The sequence below is a fragment of the Coenobita brevimanus genome, chromosome 80, assembly GCF_032717465.1.
Source record: "Coenobita brevimanus isolate Jiangsu-jjx chromosome 80, ASM3271746v2, whole genome shotgun sequence".
Lineage (NCBI taxonomy): Eukaryota > Metazoa > Arthropoda > Malacostraca > Decapoda > Coenobitidae > Coenobita > Coenobita brevimanus.
In genome coordinates this window covers 39,754,419-39,772,973 of record NC_137033.1, presented here as the reverse complement: position 1 = coordinate 39,772,973, position 18,555 = coordinate 39,754,419, and the positions used below count along the sequence as shown (strand labels likewise).

The window sequence follows — 18,555 nt, the reverse complement described above, 5'->3', positions numbered from 1 at the left end:
AAAGGGGAATTTAGGAGGGGAAAATGGTGTGCAGATCAGATATTTATTCTAAGATGTTTAGTGGAGAAGTATCTAGAGAAGGGAAAGAAAGTGTATGCTGCCTTCATGGACTTGGAGAAAGCTTATGACAGAATAGATAGGCAAGGTATGTGGAAGGTATTAAGAATATATGGAGTGGAGGGGAAATTGTTGGGTGCTGTGAAAAGTACTTACGAAGGAGCTAGGGCTACGGTGCAAGTGGATGGTGAGAGGAGTGAGTTCTTTGATCTCAATGTGGGACTGAAACAGGGTTGTGTGATGTCTTCATGGCTGTTTAATATATACATGGATGGGGTTGTAAAGGAGGTGCAAGGTAGGACAGTGGATATGGGGGTGGCTCTAATGAATGAGGGTGAGATTTGGAAGATTCCGGTGTTGCTGTTTGCTGATGATACAGTATTGTTGAGTGAAGATGTCACGAATCAATTCGCGACATTTCCCTTTTGTGAGAACCCACGAACTATTAGTGGAAAACTCACTGTGTATCGCTCAGCTAACCGTTTCTCCCTCCATTTCGGAGTATACTTTTCAAAACATTCGTCACTTTAAAAAGTGACCGATTTAATGAACGTCACTAAGTGCGCTACTGAGCGATACTATTGTTTTTTTATTGTTCGCCTCTGCTTTGCCTCAACCGTTAGCCACGCCTTCTTCTGGTGGCTTGTGCGTCCTGCCCATACAATGTATTTTGAATTCAGTCTAGTGTTTGCTGTGACGGAGAAAGGTTCTGTGCTCAGAAGTGTGAGAGGTCAGCTAGCACCCCAAGCTCCACTAGTACAGTAATCCCAGTACTCCCACCCACCCCCCGGGTGATACATAGCATTCATCGACCGGTATTTCCTTTGTGTATTTTGTAGTCATAAGAGTTTAATTAAGGTGTTTTTTTACTAGGCGTAAGTATTTAGCTATTGCGTGAGTGAGTGAGTGCGTCTCATTAATTTGATTTGAATTGTAACGTTAAATTTATTTTTTGTAATCAATAAATTTAACAGTTCCTTTCTTGAGCTCAGTGTAAAGTAAAATCTTGTTTCATTTCTCCAAATTAAGCTTATTTTCCATATAGCTCCTAGCTTGCATAAACGTTTGCCTTCATAACTGGTACTTAGACCAGTCTTGTTGTATTAACTTAAAATCCGTTGTGCCATAGGAGTTAAGCATCGGCAAGAAGCCGATGTTAGTATTAGTTATTTATTGTCAGGGGTGAAGTAACTTTCTCCAGAGGCTAACAGTACAGTAATTCAGCAATTGTGAGTAATTAGTTTCTGCTGTGTACTGTTGAGAAAGTTTATAAATTCTCGTTCTTAGAGAATCGTAGCAAGTCAGCGTAAAGTAATCGTTGCTTGATGTAGCAAGACAATCATTGTCTCTGCTCTTCAATATTATTGAATATTAATATCAATCAAATAATATTTAAGCATTAATTTTTAAAAACACCGCGATATCATAAAAACCCCGTGACAATTGGCGACATCATTCCAGGATATTAACTCCTAGCTATAAAGCTATTCACGAGATAGTGCTCACTCATTCATATTTAGGTATTTATCATTAAAGTTTATAGGCACAAGTTTACTGGTGGTTACCGTTGATTTAGCAATTGAATCTTTGCTTTATTAATCAATAGAGTACCTAACTCTAGTTTATTCTTGGTAACGCCAGACGATTTTATTCGCTCCTGGGTAGCCGCCGTACCCATTGTGTTAATTATTGAGAGTTCTTAGTTATTCGCATTTTTGCTTTAATCTTTGCCAGTTAACTAGATAAGACTGGTCACCATTAGCTTGTGTCTGTATTCTTTATTTGTGTTATTAGCATTTGTTTGCGAAGCAGTCAGTACTCAATTTCGGTTTGCTTAATAAATTGGCGCCATGGCAGCCAGTGCTTATGTACAGGAAGCCAAAGATATGGGTCTCACTGACCCAGAGAAAATACAGAGTTACGTTCTCTCACGGTTTAATTACGAGCAAGAACGTGAGAAAGACGCTCGTGAACGTGAGCGAGAACAGCGCGAATATGAGCGAGAACAGCGTGAACACGAACAAAAACAACGCCAGCTCGAGTTAGAAAAAGAGCGACAACAGCGCGAACATGAGCAAAAACAGCGAGAACTCGAGCTAGTACAAGAGCGAGAACAGCGCGAATACGAGCGTGAACAACGCGAGAGAGAACGAGAGCACGAACGTGCGGAGCGAGAAGCACGTGAAAAACACGAATATGAAATGATGAAACTCAAGCGAGATTCCTTGGCTTCAGACACGTCTGCTGCAGTTGGTCCAAGCTCCACGAGCGTTTCCCCTGCACATGTCCTGGCGACCCCACGCATCAAGCTTCCTTCATACAAGGAAAGCTAGCGAATCGAGCCGTACATAGCTCGTTTTGAGGACATGGCAGACATGTATCAACTGGATGAGGCAGCTAAGCGGATCCAATTTCTTAGTTTATTTGAGGGCCCTGCCCTCGATATTCTCCACAGAATTCGTGGAGACAATCTCACATATGAGATGATGAAAGCTGCACTCATTAAGGCGTATGGTCTCACAGTAGACGATGCCAAAGTTCAGTTCATGCGAGCTCGTCTCCAAGACAAGGAGACAGCTGTTCAGTTCCTTGATCGTCTCACAGCTTACTTAAATGAGTGGATGGAGAAAGATGAAACTCCTTCCACGCATGAGGGGATAATTGACCTTATGCTGCGTACACAGCTAGAGAGGTCGTGGCCTGCTGAGCTCATAGCACAGCTTAAGATCTGCCAGGTGAAAGATGCCAGCCAAATGGCAGAAAAGGCTGACGCATTCTTTACTGCATACGGGTATCAAGCTCGTAAGCAAAACACCTGGACCAGAAAAGATACTGCCAAGTCTGGGAAGCCGTCTCAGACTGAACCCCAGCAACAAGGCCATTCTCAGAATAATGGCCAAGGTCCAAAACCGCAGTGGAAGGACCAGGGGCAAAACACTCAGAAACCTGAGTGGAAGAGGTACAACAAGTACCCTAACCAGCAGCAGTATCAGCCACACAACCGTCCGTCGGGACAAACTTTTTCACCACCAGCTCAAAAGAGGCAGGAAGCAAACGCAGCCTTCATTCCTCAGCAGCAGCCTGGTGGTCACGTCCCTACCAGTGTGGGTACTTCCCCACAGTTCACTAGTCCCAGTGACAGTGAACCCCCCTCCACAGATGGCCAATGTTCCATCTTCCCAATATAACCCTCAAGGCACAATGTTTGCCGCATCAATTCAGCAGCCTCATGAGTGGCTAGCTGCTTCCTCCACAGGCCCCACCACAGGTGACAGTACCTTCCTTGTACAGCCAGGGTTTGTGAGAGGCATTCCTGTGAAGGTCCTGAGAGACAATGGTTCCCCAGGTTGCTCTGTCAAGCAGAGTCTAGTTCGGCCTGAGCAGTATACAGGTCGACAGATCCATGCAAATCTTATTGATGGATCAGTGAGATTGTTCCCTGAGGCATGTATCCAGGTGGCATCTCCATTTTATACTGGTATGACACTTGCAGTTGTCATGCCAGAGCCTCTATTTGACCTTATAGTAGGCAATATTATTGGAGTCAAGGATAGTTGCTCCGATGACGCTACTCAGACTTCGGCTGCTGCGATAACACGAGCCATGACTGAGGCTCCAGACTGTGTCACCCCAGTGATCATTGAATCGCCACAAGATCTGATGTGTAGTCAACTTGTTGTGCAAGAACAACATTCTGATCCGACACTTGCTGCCGTGCGGAACAAACAAAAGGGTCGAGTGATTAAGTATTCATGGGGAGGTCGAGCCAAGTTCCTTCGCAAACAAGGACGGCTCTACCGTGAGTCACGAACACCCGAGGGCGAAGTTCGACTGCAGTTTGTCGTTCCCGCCAAGTACCGCCCAGCAGTGTTACAATGGGGTCATTGTTCAGCCTCAGGAGGTCACATGGGCAAAAGGAAGACCCAGGGCCGTATCCGAGCTGACTTTTTCTGGCCAGGAATGGGACGGGACATAGATAGTTTTGTCCGTTCCTGCAGTGTGTGCCAAAGTACCACCACTAATCAGGGACACGCCATTCCTGTGCCGTTCATAACCACACCTGTAATCTCTGAGTCAGTTGAGAGACAGGGTAGTGGTGAAGTGGGTGCAGACCTGACGTCTAGCCCATTGGCCCCGCAGGACACAGTATGTCCAGGGCCTGTACATACATATTATGTACCGTATAAATAAATATAAGTATTGTACTGTAGGTTAAGGGGGAAGTGAGAATTCCGCAGAGGCGACTTGAGGCTATGGAAGACCCAAGTTTGCACAAGGATTCTCAGCTCCCCGATACTAATATAAGTACTGTAGGTTAAGGGGGAAGTTCGAGAGAGAACTCCGCAGAGGCGACTTGAGGCTATGGAAGACCCAAGTTTACACAAGGATTCTCAGCTTCCCGATACTAATATAAGTATTGTAGGTAAAGGGGGAAGTTCGAGAGAGAACTCCGCAGAGGCGACTTGAGGCTATGGAAGACCCAAGTTTGCATAAGGATTCTCAGCCTCCCGGTACTAATATAAGTATTGTATTGTAGGTTAAGGGGGAAGTTCGAGAGAGAACTCCGCAGAGGCGACTTGAGGCTATGGAAGACCCAAGTTTGCACAAGGATTCTCAGCTTCCCGGTACTAATATAAGTATTGTAGGTAAAGGGGGATGTTCAAGAGAGAACTCCGCAGAGGCGACTTGAGGCTATGGAAGACCCAAGTTTGCACAAGGATTCTCAGCTTCCCGGTACTAATATAAGTATTGTATTGTAGGTTAAGGGGGAAGCTCGAGAGAGAACTCCGCAGAGGCGACTTGAGGCTATGGAAGACCCAAGTTTGCACAAGGATTCTCAGCTTCCCGATATTAATATAAGAACTGTAGGTTAAGGCACAGGTTGAGGACCCGTGTGCAGTTTGAGGCTATGGAAGACCCAAGTTTCCACAAGGATTCTCAACTTGCCGACCATAATCGTGTGCTATAATTAATGGCGACCTCGAATGTACGTCGTAGCACTGACTGCTAGGCAGAGAGAGTAATTGTAACATGATAAAATTTTGTCTCATTGACACTTTTGATGCTCCACCTCAATTGGTTTTGCAGGTTCAGCAATGGGTGTAGCAGTTTTGCTGTGCGGGCCAGCTGATCGTCTGCCGCACGCTGCCGCCTCTTCTCTGCCTTCGTCGTCGCCATATTATTATTTACTGTGTTATTTTACACGTAGGTACAGTTACACTACAACTGTCACACCTACACCGTGTATTACATACACCACGCTACACAACAATTAGTTGTCAGTGTAAATGTAGCGAATTTTCGCTCAGTTTGACCTGAGTACAGGATTTTCACCGTCGTCACGGAGTTTTTCCCTCAAGCTTGCTTCTATTAACGTAAATACGAGTTTTTTTTCGCTCACTGACGACTGCGACTTTCTCCTGTAGCAGGATAGCACACACACCACAGTGTGAATCTTGTGCGAATGACTTAGGATGTGTACATATATATATATATATCCACAAATTTTTTCCCATAAGGAAAAAATTTAACTTTGTAAGGGCGTAATGTCACGAATCAATTCGCGACATTTCCCTTTTGTGAGAACCCACGAACTATTAGTGGAAAACTCACTGTGTATCGCTCAGCTAACCGTTTCTCCCTCCATTTCGGAGTATACTTTTCAAAACATTCGTCACTTTCAAAAGTGACCGATTTAATGCATGTCACTAAGTGCGCTACTGAGCGATACTATTGTTTTTTTATTGTTCGCCTCTGCTTTGCCTCAACCGTTAGCCACGCCTTCTTCTGGTGGCTTGTGCGTCCTGCCCATACAATGTATTTTGAATTCAGTCTAGTGTTTGCTGTGACGGAGAAAGGTTCTGTGCTCAGAAGTGTGAGAGGTCAGCTAGCACTCCAAGCTCCACTAGTACAGTAATCCCAGTACTCCCACCCACCCCACGGGTGATACATAGCATTCATCGACCGGTATTTCCTTTGTGTATTTTGTAGTCATAAGAGTTTAATTAAGGTGTTTTTTTACTAGGCGTAAGTATTTAGCTATTGCGTGAGTGAGTGAGTGCGTCTCATTAATTTGATTTGAATTGTAACGTTAAATTTATTTTTTGTAATCAATAAATTTAACAGTTCCTTTCTTGAGCTCAGTGTAAAGTAAAATCTTGTTTCATTTCTCCAAATTAAGCTTATTTTCCATATAGCTCCTAGCTTGCATAAACGTTTGCCTTCATAACTGGTACTTAGACCAGTCTTGTTGTATTAACTTAAAATCCGTTGTGCCATAGGAGTTAAGCATTGGCAAGAAGCTGATGTTAGTATTAGTTATTTATTGTCAGGGGTGAAGTAACTTTCTCCAGAGGCTAACAGTACAGTAATTCAGCAATTGTGAGTAATTAGTCTCTGCTGTGTACTGTTGAGAAAGTTTATAAATTCTCGTTCTTAGAGAATCGTAGCAAGTCAGCGTAAAGTAATCGTTGCTTGATGTAGCAAGACAATCATTGTCTCTGCTCTTCAATATTATTGAATAATAATATCAATCAAATAATATTTAAGCATTCATTTTTAAAAACACAGTGATATTATAAAAACCCCGTGACAGAAGATGAATGGGAGTTGCAAGGTTTGGTGAATGAATTTGGGACAGTGTGTAGGAGGAGGAAGTTGAAAGTTAGTGTAAACATAAGTAAAGTTATGGTGTTTGAGAGGAATGAATTCACAGAATGTACAGTGAGGTTGGATGGTGAGGATATGAAGAATGTGAATGCATTCAAATACTTGGGTAGTGTGATGAGTAAGGATGGAACTTTGGGGGATGAAGTGCATGAAAGGGTACAGCAGGGAAGGAAGGTTGTTGGTTCACTGAAAGCAGTGATAAGAAATAGGGAGGTGTGTGTGGAAGTTAAGAAGTCACTGCATGATAGTATTGTGATCCCTACCGTGACGTATGGAAGCGAGGCGTGGACCTTGCAAGAGGAGAACAAGTCATGAGTGGGAGCAGTGGAAGTGAGTTACTTGAGAGGAGCATGTGGAGTGACATGGAGGGACAGGTTGACGAGTGAAGAAGTGAAGGAACGTTGTGGGGTGGATGTGGATGTGGTTGAGAAGATTAGGGGAAATAAACTGAGGTGGTTTGGACATGTGGAGAGAATGGAGAATGAAAGACTGACTAAGAGGGTGTATGTAGGTGAGGTGGAGGGAGGGAGAGGGAGGGGTAGACCGAGGATGAGGTGGAGGGATGGAGTTGAGAGGTATAATCGGGAGGGGGGGTGAGTTGAGGGGAGGGCATTCAAATGGTAGGTGACACAGCGACTTGGAGGCGTTTTGTCTGCGGTCACCCTTTGCAGGATTAGGGCGTCGGGCTATAGATAGACAGATAGATAAAGAATTAATCGTTAGCAAAGAGGTACTACTATGGGACCACAAGCTCTCCACCTTTTATTTGTAGCATGGCACTGTTATCAGCTTATATATCTATCATCTATCACTCTATATATCCATCTGTCTGATTCCCTGCCCCTCAGTTTAACAGTCTATCAATAGTCAGACACAGTAATCCCGGAAGAGATGCCCACAGTTATCTTGTCTTCATGTCACCCTGTCTTCCATATCAAGCTGTACACTCACTAGTACACATCACTACTGTAGTCCTAAAAAATAAAGAATGTTGATATGGGTTAACGGGCAATAGATTACTTTTTATTTTTCCTTGCCTTATTCTTGTAGACTTGGCACATACCTTGAGTGTAACTGTTCAGCATTGGCCACGGTTCTATGATTATTGTTATTGTCATTTCTGTTTTCTTAATATTTATAATAATAATAATAATGATGATAAAAATAATAATAATGACAATAATGATAATAATAATAATAATAATAATAATGATGATGACGATGATGATAATAAATATATTAATAATAATAATAATAATAATAATAATTATTATTATTATTATTATAATTTAATTGTTATTGTTATTATTATTATTATTATTATTATTATTATTATTATTATTATTATTATTATCATTATTATTATTATTAGTGGTAGGTGGGGATGCTCACCATCCACTCACTTGATGTAGTACTGGTCTTGGGTGGCTGCCTTTTCCTCTACTCTTAACTTCATTGCTTCCTTCCTCTTCATTCTTTCCTTCATTCTTTCCTCCTTTTTATGCCTACGGGTGACTATACACTCCCTCTTTCGTCTTTTTTTCCTTCATTCTTTCCTATCCTTTCTGCCTATGAGTGACTCTACACTAAGTGACTAGCCAAATGGTTTCCTGCACACCAGGAAACCATTTACTGGCCTCGGTGGTATCCATATAACCAGATTATGGCGGCTTGTGGTTCAGTAGTTAATTATGGCACTCCAATCGGATTGTGCCTGTGTAGGTTTATATCCAAGGGATATTTGGAGTTCGTTTCTCACATAATGCCACTCGGATGAGTGAGGCTTGTCATTCTCATCTTAAACCTCAAGGCCAACTTGAATAGCCCCGGGCTCCTACGCTCCTCATGGTGCAATACAGGATTAGATGATGATGATGATGATGATTTTTACCAACGTAAACATTATGTGCACTTCACTACTGAAAATCTTCACACCAACGCTTGTACTGTATTCCATTTATTACTCTTCTAACTAGCATTTAGATTATACCCATGCATATATTTTTCCACAACACACACACACACACACACACACACACACACACACACACACAGCCGGTTACTGAGAAGACTGGGTTCGAATATGATGTATGTGACATCATAGGAAAAATGCATTATTCCATAAAAGGTAACAAAATACTTTTTTTTTTTTTTTTTTTTTTAAATCGAGGAAGATGCTGAGGGTATGTGATACCCTGTCAATGAAAATAGTGAAGTGCGCGATCCCCACTATGAAGAGGGTTGAAGTACGCCGTGCTCTCTAGGGGTGAATATGGGGTATGTCGTACCCCATTTGACAATAGCGGGAGAACGATTTATCCCTTTTGAAGGTAGCCCGGGTACGCCGTACTCTTCAACCGCACCAGTACATCCATATACATCTCCATCTCATCCCTTTATCTCATCTTCGGTCTCACCCTCTCCTTATCACCTTTCACCTCACTCCTAAACAGTTTATAATCGGTCTTTCATTTTGCATTCGCTCCACACGGTCAAACCATTTCAACGTACTTCTAATCTTTTCCAGCAAGCCTACATCAACATCACAAAGCTTCCTTACATCCTCATTTTTCTGTCTGTCTCCCAGCGTACCTCCACACGATCACCTCAAAATACCTCATTTCTGGTCCTCTCAAAGCCTTCCAAAGATGTACCAAGGAATGCAAACGGCAGCAGACCGACTGGTCGCTTCGAGTCTATTTGCTGAACGATAGGTTTTAATTAGCATATTAATTTTCTAATAGATGGCGTAAAGGATAGCAAAGCAGGAAAACTCTCCCTCACACCACACCCTCGTGCCAAAACTAGCAGGAAATGGTGAGAAGGACTACCATGGAAAACAGAAAAGCTGGATATGTTGAAACGATATCATAAACTACAGTATACAGTATTAACCTTCCAACTTGACTCACCTGTTACTACCGATGCGAGACTGCTGACCACGAGAGTTATAATGATGCCGATCATGCCGAAGTAACAGTAGGAGATGTCATACACAGTCCTACCATCCTCCCTGGAAACAAATACACAGGCTGGTCCATATATTGTTTTTCTCAATCTCTTATGTGGCTAGCACTGATCAGGCAGCGTTACCAGTTTTTTTTTTTTTTTATGTGAGGAAGAAGGAATCAAAAGCCATGAGCCTGCAAAACTGTTCCTTCCAAGAGAAAAACAAAATACAAGAGAGAGCCAAAATCAAGATCCATTCATTTCGAGATGCCTGGACACACTGAGTTTGAAAGAATGGAGATCATAGAAAGCAGGAAATACAGACAGAGACAGTTCCAGAGTTGACCTGTTGCATAAATGAAGGACTGGGAATAACGGTTAGCTCTTGCATTAGAGAGCTGGACAGAAAATGGGTGAGAGTTTGCTGCTAGACGGGTGCTACGCGCCCGTCGTAGAAGTGGAGGAATGCATGCAGACAGTTCAGAGGAACAGTGACCATTGAAGTAGCGATAGAAAAGAGATAAAGATGCAACATTGCGGCGATGAGACAGAGGTTGAAGGGAGTCAGTAAGAAAGGGAGAGTTAAGGAGACGAAAAGCCTTTGACTCCACCCTATTGAGAAGAGCTGTATGTGGGGAGCCCCCCCCCCCACACACGAAAGTTGTACTCCACACAGGGGCGGATAAAACCCCTGTATTGAATCAACAACTCTGTAGCGGCAAAGAAGCAACGGAGTCGGCTTAGCACACCAAATCGCTTGGAAGCAGATTTTACAAGAGATGTCATATGATCTTTCCAAGACAAGTCTCGAGCAAATGAAAACCCAAGCATGTTCAAGGATGATCCAGGATTAAGTTGAGTATTATTAAACATTAGTGGGTATACCTGTGGAAGATTTTGTCAAGTTGATAGGTGCAAAAACTGAGTCTTTGATGCATTAAAAACAACCAGATTATTTTTACCCCAGTCAGAGATACGAGCCAAGTCAGACATTAGGTGCGCCATAGCCTCATCCCTTGCATGTTGAAGTAACTGCTGAGATGGACGTTGTAGGAATCGAATGGAAAGGTGAAGAGTGGAGTCATCAGCGTATGAGTGGATGGGGTTAGATGTACAGCTTAGAAGGTCATTGATGAACAAAAGGAAGAGAGTTGGTGATAGGACAGAGCCCTGAGGAACACCACTGTTAATAGATCTAGGAGAAGAACGATAGCCGTCTACAACAGAGGCTATAGAACAACCAGAAAGGAAGCCAGAGATGAAGGCACAGATAGAAGGATAGAAACCGTAAGAGGGCAGTTTGGAAATTAAAGATTTATGCCATACTCGATGGAAAGCCTTTGAGATGTCAAGTGCAATGGCAAAGCTTTCGCCAAAGTCCCAAAAGGACGATGACCAGGAGTCTGAAAGGTAGGTGAGAAGATCGCCTGTGGAGCGTTCCTGAAGGAACCCATACTGACCATCAAAAAGAAGGTTGTGATAAGAAAGATGCTTTAAAATTTTTCTATTAAGAATAGACTCAAAAACTTTTGAGATACAGGATGTTAAAGTAATTGGACAATAGTTAGAGGGTTGGGAATGGTCACCCTTCTTGGGGACTGGCTGAATGAGAGCATACTTCCAGCAAGAAGGAAAGGTACAAGTTGATAGACAAAGGCGAAAGAGTTTGCCTAGGCAGGGTGTAAGCACAGAAGCACAGTTCTTGAGAACAACAGGAGGAACTCCATCAGGCCCATATGCCTTATTAGTACTGAGGCCAGCAATGGCAGAAAATACATCAGCTGAAGAAATTTTAATGTTAGCCATGAGGAAGTCAGAGGGGAGAAGTGATGGAGGAACAGCACCAGAATCGTCTAAGGTGGAATTGGAGGAGAAAGTCTGAGCAAAGAGATCTGCTTTATCAGTAGAAGAAATAGCTGCAGAGCCATCAGAGTAGAAAAGAGGAGGGAAGGATGATGAGGTAAAGTTCTTAGAAAGGTTTTTGGCAAGGTGCCAGAAGGAGCGGGAAGAGTTCGAGTTCGAGAGTTGAGAGCATTTTGTACGGATGAAATTATTTTTAGCAGAGCGAAGAACAGACTTAGCACGATTCCGGGCAGAAATGCAAAAAAAATGTGATTCAGGGGTGGGTTGGCCCCTGTACCTTTTATAGGCCCTCTCCTTGTTGCGGACAGCATTAGAACAAGCGTGATTAAACCAAGGCTTTCTTGCGTTAGTCAAAGGATATGAGAAAGGAATGTACAGTATGCTTCCATGCCCGAGAGAATAACCTCTGTAATGCGCAAGGCACACGCAGATGGCTCCCGGCCATGAAAACAATAATCATTCCAGGGAAAATCAAAGAAGCACTGCCTGAGGGCCTCCCAATCCGCAGCTCCAAAGTGCCAGAGACGACGTTTTTTGGAAGGGTCCGCAGGCCGTACCGGAGCGATAGGACAGGTTAAGGTGATATGGTTATGATCGGAGGAGCCCAACGGAGAGAAAAGATTAACGGTGTAAGCAGAAGGATTAGTTGTAAGGAAGAGATCAAGTATGTTGGAGCTCTCTCCAAGGCGGTCAGGGATATGGGTAGGGTGCTGTACAAGCTGCTCTAGGTCATTAAGGATAGAAAAGGTGTAGTCTTGTTCACCAGGTGGATCAGTGAAAGGAGAGGAGAGCCAAAGGTGGTGGTGAACAATGAAATCTCCAAGAATGGAGATTTCAGAGAAAGGAGAGATGGATAGAATGTGTTCCATCGTAGAAGTAAGATACCGTAGTCAAAGAATTTTTGATAGTCAGTAGAATTAGGAGATAAGTAAACAGCACAGATATATTTAGTCAGAGAATGGCAGGAAAGCCGATGCCAGAGTGTAGAGAATTCAGAGGAATCGAGTTCAGGAACACGAGAGCAAGATAAGTTGTGTATATACACACAACAGCCACCTTTGGCTTTGAAATGAGTATAAAGAAAGTAGGAGGATACAGAAAAGGGTTTGCTGTTAGTTGCCTCAGACAGCTGTGTCTCAGTTAGGAAAAGAAGGTGAGGTTTAGAGAAGGAGAGGTGGTGCTCAACAGAGCGAAAGTTAGAGGAAAGGCCACGAATGTTGCAGAAATGAAGAAGAAGAGAGTCAGACAGTGGTTCCAGGCGACTATGTATTTTACATAACTTTCCAAAACCGTTTCCATGAGCTGTTATGTCTGCCGTATTACCTTCTTGAATTGTATCATTGATTAGTAAGGTCTGCACTCTTCACACTATCAGAGAGCCGTCCAAGCAACACACAGAAATTGGAATATGTAACATATGATCATTAGACTGAATGGCTTAATGCGGAGTTGGTGAAAGAAGACAGCTTTGAGGAGCAGCACCAGTTGGTTTGCTTGCATATGCCAGAACTAGACCAATCCCACAGCTTAAATATTTGCTTAAATATTTAATCCAGGATTGCATGAACTACTAGGAGGCTTAGCGAAGTGATGGGAATGAGTCGTCTTGGTTACTAGTGAGATCCACTTTCCAGTCTGACTACACTTGGCCATCATCTAAGCTAGAAGTGATTAGGGGTCCCTCTCAAATGAAAATAAGCAGACCATAGTTAGCATTTTATACTCTTTTCTATGGGCGCACGAAGCGGGGGACCTAGGGAAATAAAACTATCTCAGTGCAAAAGTTGATTTTTCAGGGCAAATCCATCTGTTTGCGCACCGGTATGATTAAAATGAATTATTGTTAAAGCTATTTTAATCGTCACAATATCAAGAAGGTAATTTTAACGTAAAATGGCAAACTGGTTTAATTGTTTTCGTTTTTATTTGCTGATATATATTCATTAGTTACCATCAGTTTTCTTGTGAGTACAAATCTTAACATAGAATTATAAGCACAGAATTTACATACACATAAATTCATTTGGATATATACTCCTATATTCCTATACTGTTCATAATTTGTAGTAATTATTTGGAAAACTTTGGAACTTCGAGCATTTTCTGGACAAACTCCTTCCGCCATCGCCACGTGGTGAAATGTGAAATGCATTCCCATAGGGTTATGTCCTTTTCACCTCACCTTAGCCCTTAAATCTGTCATTTAGATTTCACGGTGCTTAATGTCAGAAAAAAAAAAAAAGAAGACAGTATTACGGCCCAACTTCCTTTTCATAGCACTTCTTCGTAACTAGCATCGTAATCTAGTTTTAACCTTTTGTGGCGGCTCAGCATTCTAAATGATGAGACAGCAGTTTGATGCCTAGGAAAATATAGAAAATATAAGGGGCATAGTGAGTTGTTTAGAAGAACAGCGCTACCTAAGAAAGCAGCTACAGAAGGTGAGTTATAAATCTGGCTCATAGGAAACACAATTAATGTAGTGATTCCTGACTGCACTTTAACGGCTTCTTACCCGCTCCGTATCCTCCTCATTTTCTACTCTCTCTCTCTCTCTCTCTCTCTCTCTCTCTCTCTCTCTCTCTCTCTCATCATCATCATTTTTCTCTTCCTGCTCTTTCTCCTCCTCATCATCATCATCATCCTCATCCTTATCCTCATCCTTATCATCATCATCATCAATATCATCATTATCCACCTCTTCTCTCATGCTTTCAGGCTTTTGACTCACCCTGTATAGAGGTCAAAAAGGAAACCTGAACACAGGAGGAGGGGGTGATGACCATTGGAGGACAGTTAGGACACTTAAGATTTGTGCCACACTGTCAAAGCCCTTTCAGATGTCCATGATCTTCACCTTAACTACGTGTAAAGTGCCATTTTTATTCAGTATCTTGAATGATGATCTAATAGATAGAAATTAACCTTTGATTTTCACCCTAGTAACGTATAAGGACTATGGAAAAGATTTGGGGCGGTGATAATGGTATATTCTTCCACCGAACAACTAGAAATTCGCTGCCAAAGAACGAAAATCTCCGCCAAGTTAAAAGAAATGAACAATGGCAAAATGCAGAAGGTTTCACCAACACAGGGGCGGAAAATGGCCAAGTATCTTCGGGGAATGTTCGAAGATCGTTTGTGGATCGTTTCTGATGGAACCCATACTGATGGTCAGAGAGGAGGTTGTAAGTTGAAAGGTGCTTCAGGTTTACCTCTTGAGGGTAGGGTCCATCAATCTCTCCTTCATCCAACCCCTTTGTTGTTCTAACAGGAGTATGGGAGCCCTGGGCTAGGCTACTGAGTCCTGAATATTTAGGTGAGGGTTATTGGAATTACAAGCCCCCGAGTGATATTACGTGAGCAATAATGTCCCAAATTTTTCTGGATATAAACCTTTACAGGGTTAGCTAGGTTGGAAAGCCTCAGCCCAATAGCCAATCAGCTTAGAAAACCAGATCAGTGCAACTAGTCGGTAGTTAGAGGATGGGAAGTGGTCTCCCTTCGGGACAGACTGACTAAGCACAGGGTAATTAAAGACTTAAGCATACGATCATTATCCCCTATCATCCAATAAAGCGTCTTTTCCCCCTATGCTTCTGCTATTTACATATGTCTTTATTCAGTTCAGGATAAACTTTTCAAACTAGGAAGATTATATATAGCCTTTGAACCGTTTCATTTCAAGACATCTCCCCTGGGCTGGATAAAACCGTTCCTCAGTATGAAGAATAAAGTTAAAATATACGTCACTTGTTTAACTTGGTTAATTTCGACATAAGACGCTACGATAGGTATATGTATTATCTGCTTCAAGTGTAAGTAATTGATGTTTAAACTATTAACCCCCTTCAGTTCAGCGGATTACTTTTAACTTTATTCTTTTTACATCCAGACTATTATAATAAACGAACAAGGGATCCCAACCAAAAACCTAAAACGCTTTGGAAGGTTATGTCTAATCTCTCTAGTTAAATAAGTCTCTCCTAGGCTGCGTAAAATCAACAGGAGGTAGCAGGAAAAAGCTGAATAAATAGGCCATGGGATTCAAGGGGCTTTAACGTAAAAGTGTATATGGGTGAGGCGGAGGGAGAAAGGGAGGCCGAGGATGAGATGGAGGAAGTGAGTGGTTATGTATATGAGAAAGGGATGTGTGATTTTAAAGAGAGAGCAGTCAAGTGGAGGGGACCATACTGACATGAAGGTGTTTTTTGGAGGGAATGGGGTGGGAGGCACCCCTTATGGGTTTCATGCGTCTGGCAATAATAGGTAGACAGGCTGATAAAAAGAAAAATAGAGAGATCAATGGATGGACAGAAAACTCTTTATATACTCACTCTTCCACAACCGAAGTTAGTAGTGTAGCATTTGTACGAGCATATGTCATGACACTGGACATGGTAGCGTTGGCAGAAGTGTAGTTGGTGGGGTGAACAATGTTCTCTGGACACCCAGCAGTAGAAAATGGGAGTGTGGGCGGCTTCCCTCCCCCTCTTAGGAACTTGCCCACCACCACCCACATGTTGTAGGTAAGGGCTGTCACGAACCCAAACACTGCACCCTGACAACATGCAATACATTAATACCTCCAGGAACAAGGACAGAATAACTATAGCCTTTTCACATTAACCAAACGTAAAATTGCCTTCTCTTCATTTTGAATGCTTAGCCGTCAGAAAAGATTAAGACTAGAGAATGTTCCTAAAGATACGAAGAAGTGCTATTGAATGGATGTAAAGTCGTGGCATTGTCTTACTCTGCCAATGAGCTGCAGGAAATATGCTACAAAAGGACGAACATTTACGCCAAATTAAGGTGAATGAGCTACATATGCGAAACTTCGGAGCCCTTCAGTTAATGCAAATGATGTGGCACGGTATGCAACGATGATTCTGTGTAGTTTGTGAGTTATGATGTGTTGTATGTTGTTGTGTAATGTGGTGCAGTGTGGTATGGTGTGGTGCACTGTGGTCTAGTGTGATGTAATGTGGTCTCGTGTGGTGTGGTTTGGTGTAGTGTAGTGTGTTATGATTTGGTGTGGCCTCGTTAAGTCCCTTTGGTCTGAGGAAGTCAAGAACCCTGTTTCCTAATGTTGTTAGTGAGATACGGACAAACTCCCCTCCCAGGCATGTTCACATTTATGCTTATTAAAGCCATTATTTCAGTTATGTCTTTGGTATTTTATTTAAGCTCTCTCCAGATGATTTTATGCATCTTTGAAGTAACATTCCTTTAACTTAATATAATCGTCAGGTCGAGGCGTTATCTTGTGAGTTGCGGGGACAACTCAGTCTGAGGACGTGGGCGTGGGTCTGGCGTTGGAAGTAGGAAATGAATAAAATAATGATCCAAAACAGACACTGATAACGCCGATTAAGCCGTCCTCGCAACACACGAGAAATCGCATGGCAGAGTGCAAGAGGAGTGTCAGGTACGGATTACACTATACAGAATATTTCATCAGCTTAAAGAAGTTAGAATTAATACGTTGACATACTATACGATACTGTTCTTGTGCAATACCTCTCTCACTTATTTGTTATATTGGGTCGTTTGTATTGCACATCTTTTGCAATTCTCGTGTGTTGCAGGGACATCTCAGTCTGCTGGTGTCGGTGAAGGAGTAGGTTATCCATGTATGACGAAATGACTCACCCTGTCCCTGGTTACCTTTAATTATTATAGGTATACTATTAATTACAAGTTTCTGAAGCCCATGGCTGATGCTGTTGTGTTCCAAGGCTCATCTGAACATGAACCTAGCCTTCCTTAGGTAAACCAAAACAAACCTTATTCGCTTTAGTCTAATGTAACTTACTCAAACGTAACCTCGCTTTCCAAAAATTAACATCAAGTCCCTAACGTAACTCGACATAACTGAAACTTTGTTCCTTAACCTAATCTATCTAACCAAACGCAATATTCCCTAACAATCTAACATGACATACCCAACTCTAACATATTAACCTAACCTTCCTTACCATATCCTAACCTAACCTAACCTACTGCAACCCAAGCCTACCCTTCCTAACCTACAGTATCCTGGTCTAATCAAACTCAGCTTAACCTAACCCATCCTTTCTAACTTAGAGAAACTTCTCTTACATAAACCTAACTGAACTTAATAAAGCATAACTCAGATTAAAACGTCGTGAATGGTGGGACTGTAATCGTCGTAGTAGTAGTCACAGTAGTAGTTGTAGTAGTATTAGTAGTTGCGGTGGTGGTGGTGGTGGTGTTGGTAGCATTATTATTATTATTATTATTATTATTATTATGATTATTATTATTATTATTATTATTATTATTATTATTATTATTAGTAGTAGTAGTAGTAGTAGTAGTAGTAGTACCCTCACGTTCATCCGGAACGTGAACTCCATTAACTGCAAACTGAAGTCCTGCAGTCCACAAGCATAATTTGGAGGGAATGAGGACGGGGGTTGAGGGACGGTTGTATAAACGACAAGGGAGCATTAAAGTTACTGTATATCCGTGCCATCGTAGGGAAGTGTCTCTCTCCAGCACGGTAACATCGGTACTGTTGAATGAGTCGTTTCCACAACACACAAGAAACTACAAGTGAATCCAGTATATGGATCACCCTGCGCAATGCTGCTCTGAACAATGACATTCAAATTCAAGGCAGCCCATATTAACCCGGTCTTTTAAACTAACTAAATAGCCTAACCTGGTGGTAAGTGGTGGCGAACATGGTTCACTCACTTCAAGTAATGCTGCCTACTTTTTCCTTAAGTGCCTCTGCATTGATTAACAAGGCTAATGGCTTCCCACAATCCAGGAAAACATATACAACACTGGATGGTAACCATATAACTAAATAATGGGGTGCTGTTGAGACTACTAACATGCCTCCGTTAACTGGCTGGGGACGCAAATGCGGCGTCCGTCCAGAAACTAAACCTCCACACTCTTCCCTATGCCTCCCCAAAGCATAGCGCTGTCCAGCACAAGGAGACATTATATCACTACGCGGAACAGCCCTGCAGGGGTGAC

The 18,555-nt window shown here is 42.4% G+C and overlaps 1 protein-coding gene across 1 annotated transcript in view; it reads right to left on the bottom strand.

Annotated features, from left to right (window-relative positions):
• Nucleotides 1-18,555, bottom strand: part of LOC145409338 (sodium-coupled monocarboxylate transporter 1-like) — a 125,413-nt gene that overhangs the window by 11,691 nt on the left and 95,167 nt on the right. The window contains exons 10-11 of the mRNA XM_080279809.1: nt 15,876-16,099; nt 9,639-9,739 (exon numbers count right to left, since the gene is read on the bottom strand). Of these exons, the coding sequence (XP_080135935.1) occupies nt 9,639-9,739; nt 15,876-16,099 (325 nt within the window). The remainder of the gene's footprint in view (nt 1-9,638; nt 9,740-15,875; nt 16,100-18,555) is intronic.